The sequence below is a fragment of the Hyla sarda genome, chromosome 6 (genome assembly GCF_029499605.1).
Source record: "Hyla sarda isolate aHylSar1 chromosome 6, aHylSar1.hap1, whole genome shotgun sequence".
Lineage (NCBI taxonomy): Eukaryota > Metazoa > Chordata > Amphibia > Anura > Hylidae > Hyla > Hyla sarda.
This window is the reverse complement of record NC_079194.1, coordinates 18,962,263-18,988,551: the sequence shown is the minus strand read 5'-3', so window position 1 is coordinate 18,988,551 and position 26,289 is coordinate 18,962,263. Positions and strand designations below refer to the sequence as shown.

The window sequence follows — 26,289 nt, the reverse complement described above, 5'->3', positions numbered from 1 at the left end:
CATTATGTTTGGGCTCTGGCTGGGACCCTCAAGGACATTTACAGAGTTGTCCCTAAGTCGATCCTGTGTTGTCTTGGCCCTGTGCTTAGGATCATTGTTTTGTTGGAAGGTGAATGATCACCCAAGTCTGAGGTCGGGAGTGTTCTGGATCAAGTTTTAATTAAGAATATTTCCATTCAGCTTTCCTCAGCCCTGACCAGTCTCTCTCTCCCCACAACATGATGCTGCCCCACCATGATCACTATAGGGATGGTATTGGGCAGTGCCTGGTTTCCTCCAGACATGATGCTGCCCCCACCATGATCACTTTAGGGATGGTATTGGGCAGGTGATGGGCAGTGCCTGGTGTCCCCCAGACATAATGCTGCCCCCACCATGAACACTGTAGGGATGGTATTGGGCAGGTGATGGGCAGTGCCTGGTTTCTCCCAGACATGATGCTGCCCCCACCATGATCACTGTAGGGATGGTATTGGACAGGTGATGGGCAGTGCCTGGTGTCCCCCAGACATAATGCTGCCCCCACCATGATCACTGTAGGGATGGTATTGGGCAGGTGACGGGCAGTGCCTGGTTTCCCCCAGACATGATGCTGCCCCCACCATGATCACTGTAGGGATGGTATTGGGCAGGTGATGGGCAGTGCCTGGTGTCCCCCAGACATAATGCTGCCCCCACAATGATCACTGTAGGGATGGTATTGGGCAGGTGATGGGCAGTGCCTGGTTTCTCCCAGACATGATGCTGCCCCCACCATGATCACTGTAGGGATGGTATTGGGCAGGTGATGGGCAGTGCCTGGTTTCCCCCAGGCATGATGCTGTCCCACCATGATCACTGTAGGGATGGTATAGGGCAGGTGATGGGCAGTGCCTGGTTTCCTCCAGACATGATGCTGCCCCCATCATGATCACTGTAGGGATGGTATTGGGCAGGTGATGGGCAGTGCCTGGTTTCTCCCAGACATGATGCTGCCCCCACCATGATCACTGTAGGGATGGTATTGGGCAGGTGATGGGCAGCGCCTGGTGTCCTCCAGACATGATGCTGCCCCCACCATGATCACTGTAGGGATGGTATTGGGCAGGTGATGAGCAGTGCCTGGTTTCCCCCAGACATAATGCTGCCCCCACCATGATCACTGTAGGGATGGTATTGGGCAGGTGACGGGCAGTGCCTGGTTTCCCCCAGACATGATGCTGCCCCCACCATGATCACTGTAGGGATGGTATTGGGCAGGTGATGGGCAGTGCCTGGTGTCCCCCAGACATAATGCTGCCCCCACCATGATCACTGTAGGGATGGTATTGGGCAGGTGATGGGCAGTGCCTGGTTTCTCCAAGACATGATGCTGCCCCCACCATGATCACTGTAGGGATGGTATTGGGCAGGTGATGGGCAGCGCCTGGTGTCCTCCAGACATGATGCTGCCCCCACCATGATCACTGTAGGGATGGTATTGGGCAGGTGATGAGCAGTGCTTGGTTTCCCCCAGACATGATGCTGCCCCCACCATGATCACTGTAGGGATGGTATTGGGCAAGGGATGAGCAGTGCCTGGATTCCTCCAGATATGATGCTGCCCCCACCATGATCACTGTAGGGATGGTAATGGGCAGGTGATGGGAAGTGCCCGGTTTCCTCCAGACATGATGATACCCCCACCATGATCACTGTAGGAATGGTATTGGGCAGGTGATGGGCAGTGCCTGGTTTCCTCCAGACATGATGCTGCCCCCACCATGATCACTGTAGGGATGGTATTGGGAAGGTGATGGTCAGTGCCTGGTTTCCTCCAGACATGATGCTGTCCCCACCATGATCACTGTAGGGATGGTATTGGGCAGGTTATGGGCAGTGCCTGGTTTCCCCCAGACATGATGCGGCCCCCACCATGATCACTGTAGGGATGGTATTGGGCAGGTGATGGGCAGTGCCTGGTTTTCCCCAGACATGATGCTGCCCCCACCATGATCACTGTAGGGATGGTATTGGGCAGGTGATGGGCAGCGCCTGGTGTCCTCCAGACATGATGCTGCCCCCACCATGATCACTGTAGGGATGGTATTGGGCAGGTGATGGGCAGTGCCTGGTTTCCTCCAGACATGATGCTGCCGTAATGTTGATCTTCTGGAAGTTTCTACGATCTGCACACAGGAAGTTTGTAGCTCAGCCAGAGTGACCAATGGGTTCTTGGTCACCTTTTTTACCAAGTCCATTCTCCTTTGATTTCTTTATTCTAGGAAGAGTCTTGGTTGTTCAGAATGTCTTTCATTTAAGTATTATGAAGGCCATCAACCTCTTGGGAACTTCCAGTGCAGCAGAAATGTTCATGTCCAATATTTTTCAGATCTGTGAATCCTCTCAGGTGGAGCCGGGGCCCCATACAGGAGATCACAGGGGTCCCCGCATTCAGACCCCCCGCAATCAGACACTTATCCCCTATCCTGCGGATACCTCTCCCTATACATCCATAAGCACTTCCCTCTCTACTACCAATACCTCTCCCTTTACACCCACAAGTTCTTTTCTTTACGGCTAATACTTCTCCCTATACGCCCATGAGCACTTACATCTACTACTAATACCTCTTCCTTTACACCCAGGGTCACGTCCCTCTCTACTGATAATACCTCTCCCTATATAACCATGGCCACTTCCCTTTCTACTGATAATACCTCTCCCTATACAACCATGGGCCCTTCCCTTTCTACTGATAATACCTCTCCCTATACACTAAGCATTCTGCTAGCATTTCCTGCTGCTTTATTACATTATCTGCCTACCTTTCAATCAGCTGATGGATGGGGGTTCCAATCCCAAAGATAGTTCATGAATAAAACATCCTGGAATAGCCCTTTAAGGATGAAAGTCTTTTTTTCGGACCAGTCTGCAGTGTTTGGACGCTAGAAGTCAGCACATTTGAAAACTGCAAAATATCTTTAAATGGGCACTGTCATAAACTTTATTTTTTGATATGTTGTAGCACTACAACATATCTCTAATATGCTTTTATTATTATTTTTTTTTCATTAAAAAGGTTTAATTTACATTTAAAAATCGGCTACTGAAAAAGGACTGATTTTGGAGTGGCAATCAGTCCTTTTTCAGTTAGGCTGCACTTGCTCCCTTCCTGTCAATCAGACAGGCGGGAGCGAGCGCATTGGCTCCCCGGCCACTGGCTGGGAGGCCACTCCTCCCGCACATCGCCGCCGCCTTGTTGCCGCCGCTGTCCCTGCACGCCCGCTGCCGGTCTCTGCAGTAACTGCAAGTGTAATGAGGGAACGGGGGGGGGGAGGGAACGGGCTAGTGCCGTAGCAGGGGGGGGGATGGACGGGCTAGCAAAAAAAAAATTTGGATGGTGGGAGCTACCCTTTAAATGTTTTTCCTCCCAAATGTACACTGGGGAAAGATTTCACAGATTTGTCACTTTCTGATGGTGGTTTAATGTTTTCAGTCCATCAGATGAAAATGTGGTAGAGGGTGAGATGAGAGCAGATGGAATTACCATAGGGACAGACGGCATTAGGGACAGACCCATTGTGTTCGTGACGCCAGGGCATGGTTTATCCTCAATACCACCTGAAGGTATACCGCTGGATCCTGGGCTAGGCACGGGGGCAATAATGACTCAGACATCAAATTATAGAACAACGGCAGCTTTACTGAGTTAGACAGGTGGAATAGTCCATACAGTTTAGCCAGGCTTGCAGTGGACTGGGGCAATTTTGATGCAGGCCACGCTGACTGAAGACAGGTTGACTTTGACTGACTTGACTGAGACTGACTATACCCCGTCTGTTGCTTACCAGGCTCTGACTGGGACCTTGGGGTTGTGGACTTGTAGACTTGTTGCTGTGTGGTTGACTTGAGGCCTCCTCTGGACTCCAGACACACTCTTAGGACTTGACTGCACTGGACCTCAGCAAAGACTTAACTGGAAATCAAGAGCGCGAGCTAGCTCCTTCCAAAGCTTATATGGGGGAGACTAGGAGGGGTCCCATAGGTCACTCTAAGGTCACATGGTCACCGATATCTCACTGGGTTATAATCACATGACCCTGATTAATCACATCTCAACGGTTCTTAAAGACATAACACTTTCATATACAATACACAGCATAAAGAGAGCCATATAAGGGGAACAGGTGCAGGGAGCCCAGGGGACACTGCAGGGAGGCTGCCTGACAGGACAGCTAGGGTACAGGGGTACAACATCTGTACTGGGCCACCATAAAGATGTTCTATTATGTGAGTCCCCAGAACCTGGTTACTGGTTACAAGTTCATTTATAAGTGTCATTTAGGAAAACTAGATATGGCCTGCACTAGGCTTTGGAGGAAATAGATTTCTTAGAGGTCAGATATGCAGCTGGCAACGAAATGCTGGTTATAGGATAGGCCAGTGTTTCCCAACCAGGGTGCCTCCAGCTGTTGCAAAACTACAACTCCCAGCTGGAGGTTGTAGTTTTGCAACAGCTGTGTTGTGAATCACTGCTTTATAGCACACCCTTAAGAGTAGCAGCAGCACGGAGGACATTATAGAGCATGCTGGGAGTTGTAGTTTTGCAACAGCTGGAGATACCCTGGTTGGAAAAAAATGGAATTAGCACTAATAATTGTAATTGATATTGCTGAGGACATACCATGGATATGATATATATAGAGTCTATAATAGCCCCAGGCAAGGGTCAAACCAGGAATATTAAGTCAAAATAAGAAGGCAAGAGCAAGTTCAGAGTATAGACAAACGGTCAAGATTTAGGAAAAGTTGAGTAGTACACAAAACACTGTGAAGGCTCCCTCAGGAGGTGCGATTTGCCAGTACTGAAAGGATTGACCTTCCAATTGGTCAGCAGGGTTGTCAGCAATATGACAAGCAGCTCTGCACCGAGCAGAGTTAGTCAACATAGAGACCCAAGGTTGCTCCCGGCAGTGCTCTGTAGGTAACAGATGAAGAGGCACGAGGACAGGTACATTTATGAGAGCACTAAAACACACTGGGCATGTCCTAGTTTCTGGGATGTCCAAGACCTGAGCAAGTGTAAAAGAAATTATAGAAGACCACAGCTTGATACTGTAGACCAGTGGTCCCCAACCCAGTCCTTAAAGGGTTACTCCCCCCCCCCCCCCTAGACATCATATCCCCTATCCAAAGAATAGGGGATAAGATGTCTGATCACGGGGGTGCCGCCGCTGGGGACCCACTCCATGCTGCATCCTGCATTTGTTTAGAGCGTCAGGTTCAGCGCCGGAGGCTCATGACATCACGGCCATGCCCCCTCAATGCAAGTCTATGGGAGGGGGCGTGACAGCCGAGCAAGGCATGACCGTGACATCACGAGCCTCCACCCCGCATAGCCAATCATCCGGAACAGGGCGAAGTTTGCTCCATGCAGCGGATGTTTGGGATGCCGGAGCCAAGATCGGGGCTGGGGACCCCCGCGATCTTTGGATAGGGGATAAGATGTCTAGGGGTGGAGTACCCCTTTAAGGTCACCCACATTACATTTGTTATAGTTACTACATTGGAATAGAACAGAATTCATATTCTGGACTGTTGGTGGAGTCTTGAGGACTGGGTTGGGGACCTCTGCTGTAGACAATCTGGTTAGTCTATTGATAAAAGCCAATCAAAAAAAAAACCCAACCCAGAGTTCCCAATCCTAACGCTCTTCACTTTGAGACTTGTGCTTCATGCAATATTACATACCCCCGAGGTCAATACCATCGTGCTACAATATTGGCCGATTCATTTTAATCAGGACAAGACCCTGGGAAATTCTTCTTTGAGGTTTAGAACAATAACACGTTCCCCATGATGTGGAGCCCATTAGATTATCCCGGTGAATTTTTATCCCCTTTATTTGCCGGCCGGAGATAATCTTCTAGTATGATTTTGATTTTCATTAATTCCAGTGATCTAAGGTATAATAGAGAGCGAGGGAAGAAAGATCAAGAATATTTCTGTTTTAAAAGCGAGCTGAATATTTTTCAAATTTGTTGTGGGGAACTTCTGGAAGCCATCACGGATCGGTAAAGCAATACCGAATGAATGCCAAAGGCAACAAGAGAAAGTATGTTATATCAATTACTTTATGGGAATCCAAAAGTCAAACACTGGGATAAGATAAAAAAAAATAAAAAATTAAAAAACGTCAAAAATTGGAAGTAAACAGTTCTAGCGCCGTGAAATACGAGAATACTGTAAGAGAATAGTCTCCAGCTCCCGGTGATGTCTCATCTGGAGAGATTTATCATTATTAAGTCATTGGAAGACTTGATCCCTTCTGTCCACTTTGGGATACAGAACATTCTAAAAAATGATGTGTAAGACATCAAAAAAGAGCCAGTCTGTAGTGAAATATACAGGAAACACCTGAGAATCTCCCGATCTGGTAACACGGTCGTGATTTTTCTGCTCGGACAGAACTGGCTGGATCTCGTCTTCCTTCATTTTTGGGCTTGACCTCCTGAAAGGTCTACAACATAACCAGTCACGGAACGTAGATGTAGCATTGAAGTTAGTGCTGCTTATAGTTCTGCTTTACATTCATATTATACAAGGCTTGGGATTGGTGCCCTCAGACGACAAGCAGGATGTACGGTCTATTATTAGAGTGTATATTGTGGAGGATTAGCCACGTAGAGCCTGGCAAATGACAAATAGCAGGGACACCGAAGCAAAGTTTAGGCAGGATTTCTCCTGTTTTTGTCATTCAGCAAACCAATATATAGCCTACACACTTAGGCACAAAATACTAAATATATTCCTGCTCGGCCCAGCTCTATAGACTATACTATAGTCTTTTCTTTCTACTATGATACAGATGGCTTACTACCAGTCACCAACAAAACAGTCATCAAATGTGTTACTCACACATAATAAATAAGAACAACAGGGGGAGGAGGGAAGGGGAAAAGTGATGTGGCACAAGGGGTGAGAGGGGGATGATTTGGTACAGGGCACAGGGGGATAAAGGGGGAATGAAATGGCACAGGGGGTGGTAAAGAGGGGTGATGAATTTGCACAGAGGGGGAAGGAAATGGCACAGGGGGGATCAAGGGGAAATGATGTGGCACAGGGGGTAAGGGGGGATGATTAGACATGGGGCACAGGGGGATAAAATGGCACAGGGGGTTCAAGGGGGAGGAAGGAAGTGGTATTGAAGGGATCAAGAGGGGCAATAAAATGGCATGGGAGGGATGAAATAGTACAGGGGGTGGTAAGGGGTGATTAAACAGCACTTGGAGAGTCTACTGTAATATTGCTTTTTATAATGTTTTATATGTAATTAAACTCTGGAGTGAGAACAGTACAGTATTCTGTCATTTAGAAGGAGCCTTTTTCCCAATAGGGGACATCTCTCAATAGCAGACACTTTTTTTGTTTTCCCTTTAGTGTCCGCTATTGGGACATTCTACTTTTACTGTATATCCTGATCCCATTGAGATAGAGCTGGAGGGGAGATGCATAACCACTATATATCCTGATCCCATAGAGATAGCAGCAGTATACAGATAGAGCTGGAGGGGAGATGTATAACCACTATATATCCTGATCCCATAGAGATAGAGCTGGAGGGGAGATGCATAACCACCTTATATCCTGACCCATAGAGATAGCAGCAGTATACAGGTAGAGCTGAAGGGGGGTGTATAACTACTATATATCCTGATCCCATAGAGATAGCAGCAGTATACAGATAGAGCTGGAGGGGAGATGTATAACCACTATATATCCTGATCCCATAGAGATAGAGCTGGAGGGGAGATGCATTACCACTGTATATCCTGATCCCATAGAGGTAGCAGCAGTATACAGATAGAGCTGGAGGGGAGATGTATAACCACTATATATCCTGATCCCATAGAGATTGCAGCAGTATACAGGTAGAGCTGAAGGGGGGTGTATAACTACTATATATCCTGATCCCATAGAGATAGCAGCAGCAGTATAGAGATAGAGATGGAGGGGAGGTGTATAACTACTATATATCCTGATCCCATAGAGATAGAGCTGGAGGGGAGATGCATAACCACTATATATCCTGATCCCATAGAGATAGCAGCAGTATACAGATAGAGCTGGAGGGGAGATGTATAACCACTATATATCTTGATCCCATAGAGATAGCAGCAGTATACAGGTAGAGCTGAAGGGGGGTGTATAACTACTATATATCCTGATCCCATAGAGATAGCAGCAGCAGTATACAGATAGAGATGGAGAGGAGGTGTATAACTACTATATATCCTGATCCCATAGAGATAGCAGCAGTATACAGATAGAGTTGGAGGGGAGATTTATAACTACTATACTGTATATCCTGATCCCATAGAGATAGCAGCAGCAGTATACAGATAGAGATGGAGGGGAGGTGTATAACTACTATGTATCCTAAGTCCATAGCGATAGCAGCAGTAGTATACAGATAGAGCTAGGAGGGATGGTTAGGGGTCTGGGAGCTGATATTCAATAGCTCCTGGAAGATTTGGAACATCAGGCTTGTCACATGATCAAATGAGAGTAATAAAACACATGGATACAACTGTGCTGGAATAAATCAAATGGTGCGGTAGGACAAGTGATGGGGAGTGTGCATTAAACGGGGTAAAAAAAAATAGAGTGCTTCTTTATGTTGTGTGGACCTCCCTAAGTGCATTTTGCGGCCAACATCACAAGTTGCTTCCACATTGCATTATGACTGCCGTTTGCAAAGTGATTATCCAAGTTTCGTTCAAATTATGCTGCCGAAAACAAATAAGCCAAGTTACCAATGCTTAATCTTTAATGCAGAGGAACACCAGACCCTGTCCTTACTAGTCTCTGTAAAGATGGAGTAGTAAAGTACTGCAGCGTAACTCTGACTTTTTGCATACATAATTGGGGAAACTATTCACCAAACAGGAAACGCCTGAGATTTACGATATATATGAGAACCATATGAGAACAGCGAGGAGCGGGAGCCGGGGCAGAGAAGGACAGGGACAGGCAGAAGCAATAGACGAAAAGATGATTCTCTAGTTCCCTGACATTGGTGCCAAGTATTTTATAGGCGTCTATTCTGGCTACGACTGTTTACATTTCGAGACAACGTGGACGAGAGTCCGTAACATTTTAGCTGTAAAAGTGTAACGTAGAAGCTTTCAGGAGTTATCAGATACTTCAGCAGTGGTGTCCGCCTTTTTTTTTTTGAGAACTCCAAAGTCATCCTCGAACTGTGAGGTCATCGTACACGTGACATTAGCTTATACAAAACGGAATAGGGAAAGCGCTTCACGTGTCGGACCATCAACAATGGAAAGAGTCCAAAAATTGTGCAACTGCAACAACATAATTCTGTCATGCAAGAGGCACAACACTGTGTAGAGCCTTGAGATGTTTGGCCGGTGGGAGCTGCAGCTGTAGGACCTCCCTGGAAGTGCACATAGCGCGAAACCTCTGGAAGTCGCCTCTGAGCACCCTGCATCACGTCTGGAACCGGGGACGGCCGTTTCGTGCTATGTGTGCTTCATCCGGCCTCTTAGAGGTTGAATGAAGCGCACATAGCGCGAAATGGACAGCAGTCGCATCTGAGTGCCCTGCATCACGTCTGGAACCGGGGATGGCCGTTTTGTGCTATGTGCGCTTCATCCGGCCTCTTAGAGGCCGGATGAAGCACACACAGCGCGAAACTGTCGGCAGTCGCCTCTGAGCGCCCTGCATCACGTCTGGAACCGGGGACATCCATTTCATACTGTGTGCGCTTCATCCGGCCTCTTAGAGGCCGGATGAAGCACACATAGCGCGAAACTGTCGGCAGTCGCCTCTGAGTGCCCTGCATCACCTCTGGAATCAGGGACGTCCGTTTCACGCTATGTGGGCTTCATCCGGCCTCTTAGAGGCCGGATGAAGCACACATAGCGCAAAACTGTCGGCAGTCGCCTCTGAGTGCCCTGCATCATGTCTGGAACCAGGGACGTCCATTTTGCACTATGTACGCTTCTAAGAGGCCGGATGAAGCGCACATAGCACGAAACCGCTGGTAGTTGTCTCTGAGTGTCCTGCATCGCGTCTGGAACTGGGGATGGCCGTTTCGCACTACGTGCGCTTCATCTGGCCTCTTAGAGCAAAACAAACAGCAGTCTTCTCTGAGCCACGTCTGGAACCGGGGGACGTCCATTCGGAGTCGGCTGGCTGAAGCCTAGCGGTGAGTGAGAGTAAACGTGTTTCACTAGTTGACATTATTAAATGTGTTAACAAAGCTATGCGTCTCGAGTTTAGGCTGAATTAGGCGTTTCGAGTTTAGACTGAACTATGCTTTTCGAGTTTAGGATTTTTTTTTGCTTAAATTCAGTGTGAGGTCGAAACGCATAGTTTTATAAACACGTTCTCTAACGTATCTTCTATAAAAAGTTCTATAGAAGCTTTGGGATCATGAGCAGCATCAATACAGAAGTTCTATCCCAGTAAAGCTTGATCTTACACATAGAGGACAGATACTTAAAGGGGCACTCCAGTGAGAAACAACTTTCTATAAATCACAGAACCTCAGGTAATTGCACAAGTATGTAATATACTATTGTTGCCCATTCTGGGTGTGAACAGCTTTTTTAGTCTCCCTGCACCGCCACCTGGAAGTAGGGAATTCCTTAGAATAGCAGCTCATGTGGTCTGTAACGGCGGCCATCTTACAGAAAATACATCACCATAGGGGGCCTGGCTGGCCTGGTGTATGAATTTGGCCCCGCCCCATGTTTGGTGACTAGCCTAAATGAGTACTGTCCCTTCCTCTAACGTCGCCACATACCAGACAGGACAGGGAAGTTGGCAAGAGCAGGGCATCGTCTCTTCACAGGATGGGGAAGGGTTGTCCTTAATTCATACACCAGAGCTAACCAGGCCCCCTGTGGTGACGTCTTGTCAGTAAGATGGCCGCCGTTACAGATGGCATGAGCTGCTATTCTGAGGAACTTCCTATTACCAGGTGGCTGTGCAGGGAGTCTGAAAAAACTGTTTATACCCAAATGGGCAACAATAGTATATTACATACTTGTGCAACTGAAGTCATGTGATTTATGGAAAGTTCTTTCTCATTGGAGTACCCCTTTAAAGGGAATGTGTCATCCAAAAAGGATCTATTGTTTGAACTTTTTATGTCAAACATATTTTATAGGAATTTTTGGTGATGTTTTTTCAAATTTTCCATTACTTATCTATATTTTAAAATAATCCTGAGATCTTGCAGTGTACATTCTGGCCACTAGGCCTAAAACGAAGCTAAGACTTGTTCTGAACAGATCACCTATCAGCAATCTCCACCTTATCATCACATATAGGAGAGGTGAAACCAGCATGTAGATAAGACAAGATCTTTACAAGCCCTGTCGAATGACCTCTTGACCGGTCACACAGCATACACGGACACCTTTCCCATTCATTTTAATGGGACACATACTGTCTATTGTTTCCTATATCCTTAGTGTCACGTACCGGCAGGACTGGTAGTGGATCCTCTGGACCAGAGAGGCGATGGCGCTGGTTGTACCAGAGGACCGGATCTAAGTGGTTACTGGTTTTCACCAGAGCCCGCCGCAAGGCGGGATGGACTTGCTGCGGCGGTAACCACCAGGTCGTATCCTCCAATAGCAACTCGACCTCTCTGGTGGCTGATATGGTGTGGTACACAGGGAGCAGGCAGGAGCGTAGTCGGACGTAGCAGAGGTCAGGGCAGGCGGCAAGGGTTCAAAGGCGAGTAGGCGGTAGCAACGGGTTCGGCAACAGGCAAGGCAATACACACAATATGGAACACTTTCTCAGAGGCACTAGGGCACAAAGATCTGGCAAGGGCAGGAAGGGGCAGGTGCCTTCTATTGGGAAGGACAGGGGAAGTGAGGAACCAGCGCACCAATTAACGGTGCGCTGGCCCTTCAAATTTACTGAAGGCGGCGCGCGCGCGCCCTAGAGAGCGGTGCCGCGCGCGCCGGGAGGCAGTGGTGGACGGCGCAGGGAGCGGGGAGCCAGGTAAGTGAAATAGGGATGCGGCGCGTGAACGGGGACCAGCCATCACGTCAGCCGCGTCCCTGACACAAGGGAACCGGGTGTGATTGACCGGGGAATGCCGGGATCCCGAGGCAGTAGGCCGAGGGAGCGGCACTCCGGTATGGGGAAGGGGACCGGAGCGCACACTGTGACAGTACCCTCCCCCTTAGGTCTCCCCCTCTTCTTGGTGCCCAGAAAAGAGAGAATGAGACTGCGGTCCAAGATGTTCTCCTCAGGCTCCCAAGACCTCTCCTCAGGACCGCAGCCCTCCCAATCCACCAGAAAAAATCTTTTCCCCCGAGAGATCTTGGTCGCCAAGATCTCCTTGACAGAAAAAATATCGGAGGTACTGGCAACAGGGGTGGGAGAAAAAAGCTTGGGAGAGAAATGGTTGAAGACAGCAGGTTTAAAAAGAGAGACATGGAAAGAGTTATGGATTCGGAGGGAGGGAGGAAGATGGAGCTGGTAAGAGACCTGATTGATCCGACTCTTGATTTTGTAGGGTCCCAAGTAGCGAGGACCCAACTTGTAGCTTGGAATATTGAATCGGATGTATTTGGAGGAGAGCCAAACCTTGCCACCTGGGCGGAATTCCGGAGGAGCTATGCGTCTCTTGTCGGCTTGGACCTTCATATGAGCAGATGCCTTGAGGAGAGCCGCGTGAGTATCATGCAAGATGGTGGAAAAGTCCAGTACTAGATTGTCAACAGCAGGTACAGAAGAAGGAGTGGAAGACTGCGGCAGAGGTGGAAGAGGATGTAGGCCAAAGACAACAAAGAAAGGAGACTTGTTAGAAGCAGAGGATTGTTTGTAATTGTAAAAAAATTCCGCCCAGGGAAGTAGATCCACCCAATTGTCATGGCGAAAGGATACAAAGTGGCGCAGATAGTCGCCCAAAATTTGGTTCACCCGCTCTACCTGGCCGTTTGACAGAGGGTGGTATGAAGAAGAAAAGTCCAATTTGATCCCAAATTGCCCACAAAGGGCCCTCCAGAACTTGAAGACAAACTGTACCCCACGATCTGAGACAATATGTTCGGGAAGGCCATGGAGACGGAAGATGTGTTGGAAGAATTGTTTGGCTAACATGGGTGCAGATGGTAGACTGGATAGAGGTACAAAGTGAGCCATTTTGGAGAAGCGGTCTACCACGACCCAGATAACAGACATGCCATAGGAGGAGGGAAGATCTGTAACAAAGACCATAGCAATGTGAGACCAGGGCCTTACAGGAACAGGCAGAGGCAAGAGAAGACCTGCTGGTTTCTGATGGGGCGACTTATCCCGGGCGCAAATCATACAGGCGTGGACGAAGTCCGAGACATCCTTCTCCAGAGAGGGCCACCAGTATCTTTGGGAGATCAGCTGAAGGGATTTTTGTACTCCTGGATGCCCGGCAACAAGAGAAGAGTGGCCCACTTGAGTACTTGCAACCGCTGACGTGGTGGTGCATATGATTTGCCAGGAGGAAGAAGACGCAGGTCCACGGGAGCTACGGCAATCAGACGTTCCGGTAGGATGATATGTTGAGGTGTTAGCTCATCGCCCACCACATCAGAAGAGCGTGACAGAGCATCTGCTCTAATGTTCTTGCATGCTGGACGGAAATGGATTTCAAAATTAAAGCGGGCGAAGAACAAAGACCATCGAGCTTCGCGCGGATTTCGTCTCTGGGCGGACTGGAGATAAGCCAAGTTCTTGTGGTCGGTGAAGATGTTCACAGGATGTGTGGCGCCCTTGGGTAAATGCCTCCATTCCACCAGTGCCAATTTAATGGCCAGCAGTTCCCTGTCTCCAATCGAATAGTTTCTCTCTGCGGGGGAGAATGTTTTAGAAAAGAAGCCACAAGTTACTGTCTTGCGCCCGGGAGACTTTTGGGTAAGGACAGCTCCAGCCCCCACCGAGGAGGCATCTACTTCGAGAGAGAAGGGCTTGGTGGAATCTGGCCTACAGAGAACAGGTGCAGAGGCAAAGGCAGCTTTCAGTGACTGGAAGGCTTCTTCTGCTTGGGAAGGCCAAGAATTGGGGTTGGCTCCTTTTCTTGTTAAAGCCACGATAGGAGCCATGAGAGTGGAATACTGCGGAATAAATTGTCTGTAGTAATTAGCAAAGACTAGAAATCTTTGTATGGATCGGAGACCAGAGGGGCGTGGCCAATTCAGTACCGCAGAGAGCTTGTCTGGATCCATTTGAAGTCCTTGGGCTGAGATAATGTATCCCAGGAAAGGCAGGGAGGACCGTTCAAAAATACATTTTTCAAGTTTGGCGTATAGGCGATTGCTCCTAAGGCGGGTGAGAACCTGTCGCACATGGACCCGATGTTGAATCAAATTGGAGGAAAAGATGAGGATGTCATCCAAGTATACGACCACGCAGGTATAAAGTAGGTCTCTGAAGATGTCGCTGACAAATTCCTGGAAGACGGCAGGTGCATTACAAAGGCCGAAGGGCATCACCAGATACTCAAAGTGCCCGTCACTTGTGTTGAAGGCGGTCTTCCACTCGTCCCCCTCTCGGATGCGGATCAAATTATAGGCCCCTCGTAGGTCCAATTTGGTGAAGATCTTTGCCCCTCGAAGACGATCAAATAGTTCTGAGATTAGGGGCAGAGGATAACGGTTCTTAATGGTTATCTTATTAAGTCCTCTGTAGTCAATGCAAGGACGGAGAGAACCGTCCTTCTTAGTCACAAAGAAAAACCCGGCTCCAGCAGGGGAGGAAGACTTTCTAATAAATCCTCTCGGTAGATTCTCATGAATATAGTCTGACATGGCAAGAGTCTCAGGAGGTGAAAGATGATAGATCCTACCCCGTGGTGGGGTCGAACCGGGCACCAGGTCAATAGGACAGTCATAAAGTCTGTGAGGAGGAAGGACCTCAGCTTGCTTCTTGCAAAAGACATCCACAAAAGAATGGTACGGCCTGGGCAGGAGGAGGCTTGAGACAACGGTCTGAACAGGAGGGACCCCAATGCAGGATTTCACCGGTGGTCCAATTCAGGACAGGACAATGACGTTGAAGCCACGGTAAACCCAGGAAGAGTTCAGAGGAGCAGAAAGGGAGGACAAAGAACTTTAAGGTTTCAGTATGGAATATTCCAATGTCCATCTGCAGAGACTGAGTACGGAACTGCACAGTGGTAGAGAGTCTCTCACCGTTAACTGTAGAAATGAGGAACAGCTGAGGTAGACGGGTTACTGGAATATGGTACTTGGCAACCAAGGAGGCATGAATGAAATTGCCAGCTGAACCGGAATCCAAGAAGGCGGAAGCGGAGAAGGAGGACTTGGAAGAGATGAACAACTGCACGGGTATGATGAGACGTGGAGAGGATGAATCCACACCTAGCAACGCCTCTCCCACGTTTACTAGGTGCGAGCGTTTCCCGAACGCGGTGGACGGAGAGGACAGTCTCGTAGGAAGTGCTCAGTACTGGCGCAGTACAGACACAGGTTCTTGTCTCTGCGACGGCTTCGTTCTTGCGGAGTCAGGCGTGACCGATCCACTTGCATGGCTTCCACGGCGGGAGGCCCGGAAAGAGGTTGAGGTGGATGCTGAAAAACGGGAGCCAGACGAGGGTAGCGTCGAGGTTGAGCGTTTCCTTTTTCAAGAAGGAGTTCCTCTCGTCTCTCGGCGAAACACTTGTCGATTCTAGTGGCCAGCAAGATGAGGTCACTAAGGGTGGAAGGTAGTTCACGTGCGGCCAGAACGTCCTTTACTTCACTGTTAAGTCCCTTCTTGAATGTGGCACAAAGGGCATCATTGTTCCAGTTCAGTTCTAAGGCTAGGGTGCGAAACTGAATGGCGTAGTCACCCACGGTAGAGCCTCCCTGGGACAAGTTTAGAAAGGCAGTCTCTGCGGAGGTAACCCGGGCAGGTTCCTCGAAAACATTCCAGAACTCTTGGCAGAAGCTCTGGACGGAGGAGGTGGCTCGATCAGCGCGGTCCCATAGCGGTGTAGCCCAGGCCAGGGCCTTCCCGGAGAGCAGGCTGAGGATAAAGGCTACCTTGGCTCGCTCGGAAGGAAACTGGTCAGACAGTAGCTCGAGGTGTAGAGAGCACTGTGACAGGAACCCTCGGCACTGCTTAGGATCTCCGTCATACCTGTCCGGCAGGGATAGACGGACTCTGGAACTGGTGGCAACTGCAGGCAGTGGAGATGCAGCAGATGCAGGTGGAGGAGCTGGCTGTTGCTGAGACGGCAGGAGCTGCTGCAACATGGCGGTTAGCTGGGCCAGCTGCTGACCTTGCTGGGCCACAATGGAGGTGAGGTCCGCTAGGCTTGGCAAAGGAACATCAGCGGTATCCATGGCCGGATCTTACTGTCACGTACCGGCAGGACTGGTAGTGGATCCTCTGGACCAGAGAGGCGATGGCGCGGGTTGTACCAGAGGACCGGTTCTAAGTGGTTACTGCTTTTCACCAGAGCCCGCCGCAAGGCGGGATGGACTTGCTGCGGCGGTAACCACCAGGTCGTATCCTCCAGTAGCAACTCGACCTCTCTGGCGGCTGATATGGCGTGGTACACGGGGAGCAGGCAGGAGCATAGTCGGACGTAGCAGAGGTCAGGGCAGGCAGCAAGGGTTCAAAGGCGAATAGGTGGTAGCAACGGGTTCGGCAACAGGCAAGGCAATACACACAATATGGAACGCTTTCTCAGAGGCACTAGGGCACAAAGATCCGGCAAGGGCAGGAAGGGGCAGGTGCCTTTTATTGGGAAGGACAGGGGAACTGAGGAACCAGCGCACCAATTACCGGTGCGCTGGCCCTTTAAATTTACTGAAGGCGGTGCGCGCACCCTAGAGAGTGGGGCCGCGCGCCGGGAGGCAGAGGTGGACGGCACAGGGAGCGGGGAGCCAGGTAAGTGGAAAAGGGACGCGGCGCGTGACTGGGGACCAGCCGTCACGGCAGCCGTGTCCCTGACACAAGGGGACCCGGGCTCGGGGCAGTAGGCCGGAGGGCCTGACCGGGGAACGCCGGGCAGTCACACTGACCGGGGAACGCCGGGATCCCGAGGCAGTAGGCCGGAGGGACCAGAGCGCACGCTGTGACACTTAGAGCTTTCAAATATATCTCTAAATGCTGTTAAAAACAGCTCAGGCAAAATGGCTGCTCCCATAATAATGTACAAAAAAAATGAAAATTACAATCATAAAGATAAAAGATAAAAAGAAAATGTTTTACTATCCGGCTCTAATCAGTATTAAAACATCTAGGGGATACATTCCCTTTTAGGTGGATATCAAGTGCCACAAATGAATCTTCTATTGGGTCCGGCTGACTTAAAAATAAAAAATACTCCCCTGCCCGATCTCTGCTGCTGCCATCCTGACCGGTCCTGGCTGATACATGAAGGAGATGCCTGTTCCACCAATCACTGGATATAGCTCTGACATGCTTCAGCCACCGATTGATTGGTGGAGTCGGCAATTCCTTTGTGTTGAGATAAAAGCAGGTCTACAGTTTTTCTGTGGGCCTTTGGGGCAGTTTTGGGGGCAGTTTTGGGGCTCCCATGATCATGACATCATACCACGCCCCCTCCATTCGGGTCTATGGGAGAGGGCATGATGGCTAATACACAGTCCACGCCCCCTCCCATAGACATGGATGAAGGGGGCGTGCCGTGATGTCACGATCACAGAAACCCCGAGCTTCCATCACCATAATGCTACAGCGCCGTCACAGAGATCGTGGGGGGTCCCAGCGGCTGGACCCCTGTGATCAATAACATGTCTAGGGTCAGAGTACTCCTCTTATTGAGAACATATGCACGCTCTTCCGAGCCAAGCTTACATGAGCCCAAGAGAATCAATGTATGTGATTTTTGTCTCTGAGTTCAAGCCCCACCCCTGAGTGATGTCATCACCTCTGCCTAGCAGCTACAACTACATCACCATCTCGCTGTCATATACATATATGGATATATATATCTTTATTGGGACATTTAGGGAGAATTGGGTTGTGGTTATACCATGCTGCCTTGTGCTGAACAATGCCACAGGCAGAGGAGCAGACAGCAAATGAATACATCTGGTTCTGCAGACTGTTCTGCTCTGTAGAGAAATGTTCTGCAGTGGGAAACTGGCACAAGTGCTGTGGGAAGGGAGCAAGCAGGGTGGAAGGACTGTTATAGAGAGCTTAGGGAACCATTGCATTCTGGGAGTTGTAATACTTAGCAACTGCTCAACCAGGAAGCACATCTGACAGGGAGAGACTCACAGACACAAAAAAACAAATGGATGTAGTTTGGGGCCTCCCGCAAACACAGGATCGGTGTGTTGGGGAAAATGTGTCCAACTTTTTTTGCCCAATGAGAAAGAGTCAGGTCACCTATCAACTACATGAACAAGAACCGGTGTGCAGTCCCAGCCTGTATGTGTCCATAAACCTCCCCAAATCCCCTAAAAATCCACATATTTCTGGAAAGAGTTTGCCTATTCTGAAAGAAGGCCCCAATATCTGCTGGTCAGACCCCTCAGATGTAGCCGTACATCTTATATACTTTCCACAGCCGATAGGAGTTGTCTCTATTTGCTCACGACAAACATCCCAAAATGGAACAACTTTCTTGCTTTCTGCGGGAAGGATTCAATGTCGGAACCTTGAAAGAAGGGGGAAGGGCTGTCGTGTTTGGCTGAAATATACGCACATCTGGATGGAGATAGGTGGGGTCTAGGCTGACTGGGCTGGAGTTTAGCTACCTTCTATTTTTACGCTTCCATAAAGATCTAAAACAAGTTTCCCAACTGGTGTGCCTCCAGTTATTGCAAAACTACAACTCCCAGCATGCCGGGAGTTGTAGTTTTGAAACAGCTGGAGACACTCTGGTTGGGAAACACCGACATAGTATGAAGATAATAAAGTCCTGATGTCCCCAGTGAAATCCAGTTGTGATAGTGAAGTATTGTGAGCGGCCAAACTCCCTCCCAGTAAAAAATCCTAAATCCCCAAATCTGATCTACAGCGTAGAATCCAGCGAGAGGATCAGCTGTGCAAGGGCTGAGCCTGTATATAGCAGGGAACAGGAAGCATTGCTGCCAAAGACTTTGTAAACACTGATGTTTAAACATCGCTTTTCAAAAATGTATTTTTGGAGGTTTTCCGTGTGTTTCCCATGGCGCGTCATGCCCCTGTGGGGCGCCCCCGGGAGCGTCACCCTGCTGCTGTGATTACCAGCTTTGCTCGACACAGCAGGAGGCAGGGCAGATCAGTCGCAGCACTATTTCTGGTTATCCCTCCCCATGTACTAACTCTGTTCTTGATTGATTTGGTTTTGACCTGGCCTGTCTGACCCTCCTGTAACACCGTGCCATTACACATACCAAAAACCCAATAGACTCCAATTATAAGGAATCATATTTTTTAAATAACTGGCCTGGAATAGCTATCTTTATTAGAAACATAAGCCATGATAAAGATGCTACTGCTAATACCTCTCCCTATACACCCATGGGCACTTCTCTCTTTCTACTGCTAATACCTCTTCCCATAAACCCATTAGCACTTACCTCTCTACTGCTATTACAGTATCTCTTCCTATACACCTATGAGCACTTGTCTTTCTACTACTACCTCTTACTATATACCCATGAGTACTTCCCTCTACTGCTAATACTTCTTCATATAGACCCATGAGCACTTCCTTCTACTGCTAATACCTCTCCCTATACATCCATAAGCACTTCCCTATATACTGTGTAAACATCTCCCTATACACCTATGAGAACTTCCCTCTCTACTACTTATACCTCTTCCTATACACCCATGAGAACTTCCCTCCATTGCTAATACTTTTCCCTATACACCCATGAGCACTTCCCTCTCTACTGCTAATACCTCTACCTATACACCCGTAAGCACTTTCCTCTCTACTGCTCATACCTCTGCCTATACAGCCAAGAACACTTCCCTCTCTACTGCTAAAACCTCTGCCTATACACCAAAGAACACTTCCCTCTCTACTGCTAATACATCTTCCTATACACACACACATGAGCACTTCCAAATACTGCTAATACCTCCCCCTATACATCCAAGACACTTCCCTCTCTACTACTAATACCTCTCCCTATAAAACCACGAGAACTTCCCTTTCTACTGATAATACCTCTCCCTATACACCAATGAGTACTTCCTTCTGTTGCTAAAACCTCTCCTTATACACCCAAGAGCACTTCCCTCCACTGCTAATACCAGTCCCTATACACCCAGGAGCACTTCCCTCTCTACTGCTAATACCTCTACCTATACACCCATAGGCACTTCCCTCTTTACTGCTAATACCTCTACCTATACACCCATAGGCACTTCCCTCTTTACTGCTAATACCACTACCTATACACCCATGAGCACTTCTTTCTACTGCTAATACCTCTCCCTATATATCCAAGAGCACTTCCCTCTCTACTACTAATACATCTTCCTATACATCCAAGAGCACCTCCCTCTCTACTGCTAATACCTCTCCCTATAGACCAGGGGTCTTAAACTGGTGGCCCTCCAGATGTTGCAAAACTTCAACTCCCAGCATGCCTGGACATGACCAGACAGCCATTGGTTGCAGCTAACGGCTGTTGGGCATGCTGGGAGTTGATGTTTTGCAACATCTGGAGGGCCACCAGTTTGAGACCCCTGCTATAGACCCATGAGCACTTCCCTCTTCTGCTAATACCTCTACCTATACCTCCATGAGCACTTCCCTCTCTACTGCTAATATCTTTTCTTATACACCCTTGATCACTTTCCTGTATTGCTAATACCCTTCCCTATACTCTTCTAGCATTTCCTGCTGCTCTTTTACATTGTCTGCCTACCTTTAAGTCTTCTGAGATGATAATGTGGTGTCCCAGTCCAGGACATGGTCCTGTACCCTCCCTAAGTCCCCTCAGGAAGAGTCCCTGCAGTCCATAGGGCTCTCCTGCAGGGTTTACCCCTTTGCTCACCTTCTATTGTCTCATTTAAATGCATTGTATATATTGTGTATTCATTGTCAATATGTATAAAGTTTGTACAAATGTGTACAGAAGTGTTAGTCATGTGAAGCCATGTCATGTGACATACCCAGAGTTCCTTGGGTACAGGACCAACAGGCTTTGCAACCAACGGACTTTAGTCCAGCCTCCTTAGCACATAAGGGGCTGTAGTCTCTAAACTCTCTCTCATCTCCTGGATTTCAGCCAAGCACAATACCTGTACTATCTAAATTCATCTGAGCTTAGGCCAAAGCCTAAAGAACCTGCAGCCACTTCAAAACGGGAGTTATTAAGCTCTATCTACAATTCTAGGGACTACTACTCAACTCAAGAATAATATTAGTAGCACAGTGGCATGCATAGATATTCTCAATACTACAAGTCCCAGCAAGCCTGCGAGGTATCCTGTGTCCCGGTTGCCTCTAGAGAAACTGCATAACTGTAAAGACTGTTGTACTTAAGAATTACAAGTAAAAGTTCCAGTTCTTGCATAATTCCTGCTGTGGACATTCCTTTATTGAAGACCGCTATTGGGTTGGTTGACGGCGGTTACCATACCGGAAGAACCACATCCTGGCGTCACGAATAATCAGGGGTTAATAACACCTTACCCCACAAGCAGAGGCGTAGCTTATAGCTTCTGGGCCCCGATGCAAAATCTGCAAAAGGGCCCCATATGTCAATTATAATACTGGTCTCTTGTGGGGTAGAAGTTTTTTTGGGCCCCCTTAGGCACCAGGGCCCTGGTGCGACTGCTACCTCTACTACCTCTATAGCTACGCCCCTGCCCACAGGGTTAATACCACCAGACCCTGCTACACTATTGCAACCCCCCAGCTCACCACAATAACCTTTTCCTCAGATACTGAGGTTAGGACTGTATCACAAATTCTATATTCTAGAATATCCCCGAGGTCCCCACCGGTAACAAGACCTTTATCTGAATATTCTCCATTAAACTACAACCTTTTGTCGTTTGTCCCTCAGCCACTGCCTAATACCGAATGGTAACACTACCTAAGGAGAAGTGCAATGTCAGGTCACCCCTCGATTTGTCCTCAACAGGAGACCCTGCTCTAGCAATTCGGCTTATTTCTCCATCAGGCACTTTGTCGAGAAGAACATTTTATAAATATCTTTGGACACAATGAAGAATATTTTCTCTGGGATCCTATGAAACACGTTATACTTTTTAGTCTTGTTTCTCCGCCACCTCCCCCCCCCCCCCCCCCCGCTCCTCCCATCATACCGTTGCTCGGTGTTGAACAGGGCAAAGATGTGTTTGCTGGACATGAAGCCTTTTTCCACATCACGGACCTTCAGATTGTCCAAAGGTAGCATGTACTTCTTCTCTTTTTCCTACATGGAAAGAAGGAGCAAAAACAAACCAATAAGCTTGGATACAGTAGAGGTCTCACCCGGTGCCAGCGGCGCACAGTATAACTTCCTTCACCTCAATTAAACCTAAATGAGCTTGGCAGCTGAGAGGGTCTGCGAGTAAGTCAAGGAATATGTGAGAAAGCACAGTGCCACCGGCCTCAGAGACCATGAATAAATGCATTATGTGCCGCTCTCATGACTGCGGGCGTGAACTTACCCTGGACTCCACAACGCCCGCGGTAGTCAGAAACTAGAATCCCCTAATCAGAAAACCCATTAGACGGACGGTCTAATCTGATTTACACATTTTTTTAAGAAATTGTACCTGCACTACGACATTTGATGGGAGTAGATGGCTCTAAAAGTTTAATGGGGAACTCCGGCCCAAAGACATCTTATCCCCTATCCAAAGGATAGGGGATAAAATGTCTGATTGTGGGGGTCCCCCGCAATCTAGCATGCAACACCCACCTGTAAGTACTGCCGGAAGCGCTGGAGGTTCGCAATCTATTGCCTCCCGACCACGGGGGCGGAGTATCGTGATGTCACACCTCTGTCACGCCCCCTCCAATAGACTTGCATTGAGGGGGCGGGGCATGACATCATACGGGGGCGGAGTCGTGACTTCACAATACCCAATAAATTCTCATCTGGGGGAATTTATTGGGAATTTATAAGACATTTATAGGGCAGCATGTCAGCTCAGTGGGTAGCACTGGGGTCCAGGGTTCAAATCCCACCAAGGACAACATTTGCAAAGAGTTTGTATGTTCTCTCTATGTTTGCGTGGGTTTCCTCAGGGTACTCCAGTTTCTCCCACACTTCAAAATTTACTGATTTGGGTTAGATTGTGAGCCCCAATGGGGACAAGGGCCTATTTGAGTGTACAGCACTGCAGAATCTGTGTGTGCTATATAAATTAAGACTTTTTATATTCACAGGTTATGCCATCAACGTCTGATATATATCTGCTGAAGTAGAAAACAAAAACAAAGGACACCCTTGGATGACAGAGACCCTCAGCTATGGGTCGGTGGGAAACACATACATTTCAGTCACCTTAATTATGTGAAAATTGCACACCTAATAGGGGATAAAACACTCCCAATAGGGGATAACCAGGCTTATGTGCCGGCCCTACTTTGTACACAGGGCTGCTGTCAGGTGGTACAGCCAATACCCCCAGTAAGGGAGATTCTATTGTACCAATAATCCTGGAAAAAACTGCTCAGCCTGATGGTCACAGGATAGGGGCAACCCAACCGGTTCAGACTCAGTAGGACAAGAGGTAGAAGAAAACCATTCAATCATGCCGCACCTTTGATTGAATGGTCTTCTTCTAGCTCGTCCTACCTCACCTCTCATCTCGAGATGGAGGACTCTCATCCTCGCCCTTGGTTACATTGGCTGGAGGGTGGTGACCATAGTCATATGCACCGCTTTAGGCCCCTTGCACACTACAGAATTTCACGTGTTTCAGCCACCCATCATCCTTAATGGGATTCTGCTGGATCCTGCTGGAATTTTCTGCTGGAAAATTCTGCTGGAATTTTCTAATTCCAGAACATGTTCATTCTTTCAGTGGAGTCCACTCGGGAACGCATTGCCGTCAGTGGAGATGGCACATATCCGAGAAGTCCTCAAGCCTGTTGACTCTGCCGGCACCTGCTGTAGCGGAATATCTGCCCTAAAATTTCTCCAGGCAGATATTCCGTTGTGCACAAGGGGCCTAAGAGTGATAACACACGGGCAGTCGGCCGTATGCACCCCAAATGCAGCAGCCAATCAGCACGCCAGTTTGCCGGCATGTGTCGGTCTTTACCCCTATGTAGTTAACTCCCCTCGTTCTCAAAATGGGTGTATGTGCCATAAATATTCCAGATGGGAAGACCCCACTTCATTCCAAGAAAGTCTAAAAAAATGTATTTACCCAAGTAAGGGCTGATTTTCCATCCCCCCCAAAAAAGTGAAGGGAAAACCTGTTAATGAGGGGAAACCTTGACGGTCTACCTGTAGGTAATGACAATGGCACAACAACTGTGCCTGTCCTATCACTGCGCCATAGCTGTACGACTCCTATTTACTGATAACCATCTAAGTATAACTCTGTGTAGAGATAGCTGTCAATCACTGAGAAGAACCGCCCACTGGACTCCTAAGCATAGAATCAGTATTAATTTAAATGAATAAAATACAATTATACTGAATTGGGCTCTATACCATGTTGTTGAAACATAGGACTGCATGCATAATGTAAAATGTTCCATTTGTAGAGATAGTCCAGTGACTTTTTTTGTTTCCAGGAATAGAGCCACTCTTGTCTATGGGTTGTGTCTGGTACTGCAGCTCATCCGTGTAAAACAAAACATATTCCACACACCCCATCACCTTACCCCCCCCCCCCCAGGTTGCCAGGTACTAGCCAGATGCAGGGGTGTAGCTATAGCAGGTGCCGAGGTACCAATCCCACCAGGGGCTCTGGTGCCTAAGGGGGCCCCAAAGTACATCTGCCCTATAAGAGACCAGTATTTGAATTGGCACATGGGGCCCTATTGCAGATTTAGCATCAGGGCCCAGAAGCAACAATTGTTAGTTCATTGATGTAGGCGTTAAAAGGGGGTTTCCTTCTATCTAAAGAGACAATCAAAAAAAGAATAAAGATGATGGTTCTCAGCCCTGAGCTCTGCTGCGATGATCTCACACTGTGCACGTGCTGCTGCAGCCTGTCACTCATCTCACCAATGATTGGCTGCAGCTCCACGTTCACACTTTATGGAAACATCACCTCAGTACTTCCAGTGGAGGAAAAGTTCTGGTAGTTTTTGTTAATGGAATACTCCGGCAAAAATGTACTTATCCCCTATCACTGGATAGGGGATATGTAACTGATCGCGGCGGTCTGACTGTTAGGGCCCCCCTGCGATCTCTAGCACAGGACCCCGGCGCTCTCAGTGAGGAGTGTGTGTTGTCTACCGGTAGACTGCACACACTTCGTTCATTTTTAAGGAAACGCTGATGATGCCCGATAGCTATATTTGGGTCTTTTCAGCGTTCCCATAGAAATTAATGGAGTGCGGCCCGGCTGTAGCATGTGCTCCTCACTGAGCGCCGCGTCCCATCTTGGTGATCACAAGGGGCCCCCAGTGGTCGGACCCCAAGCGATCAGCTACTTATCCCCTATATTGTAAATAGGGGATAAGTTCATTTTTACCGGAGATCTCCTTTAAGCTTCTGAAAACTCCTCTAATGTGTATACATGCCGGCATGCAGTACATCTAAGATGAGCACTTCAGTCAGGACTGTGGCCGGCCAGGCAGTAGTCAGCAATCCAGAGCATAGCTCAGAGTCATACCGGAGACAAAGAAACCAAAAAACCTGTCCTGACTAAGACTTCAATCCTTCAGGATATAAAAAGAAGGAGCGGACAGAAGATCCAAACAAGCCACAAAAGCCACAAGTGTCCTACATGTCCGCCGTGGGCTGAAGGAGATTGGGAAGACGTGACGAAACCCGTTAACCTCATGTTTGTAAAATGACTATACAGTGGTCCCTCAAGTTAGAATATTAATTGGTTCCAGGACGACCACTGTATGTTGAAACCATTGTATGTTGAGACCAGGACTCTATGGAAACCTGGTAATTGGTTCTGAAGCCCCAAAAGGTCATCCAAAAATAGGAAAAGTGAGAATTAAAGATAAATAAGTAGATATCTAATATAGATAAAGCAAATCCTTACATATAAAAGTAGGAAAGATCTGCTGGGAGCTGTAAATCACTGTTTTTGTCAGTGTTTCCCAAGCAGGGAGCCTCCAGCTATTGCAAAAACCACAACTCCCAGCATGCTGGGAGTTGTAGTTTTGCAACAGCTGGGGCCACCCTGCTTGGGAAACACTGGTCTATGTAGAGGACAGGA

The 26,289-nt window shown here is 48.3% G+C and overlaps 1 protein-coding gene across 6 annotated transcripts in view; it reads right to left on the bottom strand.

The window, feature by feature from the left end:
• Positions 1-26,289, bottom strand: part of DNM3 (dynamin 3) — a 422,060-nt gene that overhangs the window by 227,253 nt on the left and 168,518 nt on the right. For all 6 annotated transcript variants that reach the window (XM_056523256.1, XM_056523254.1, XM_056523257.1 and 3 more), the window contains exon 13: positions 22,246-22,355. In XM_056523256.1, the coding sequence (XP_056379231.1) occupies positions 22,246-22,355 (110 nt within the window). The remainder of the gene's footprint in view (positions 1-22,245; positions 22,356-26,289) is intronic.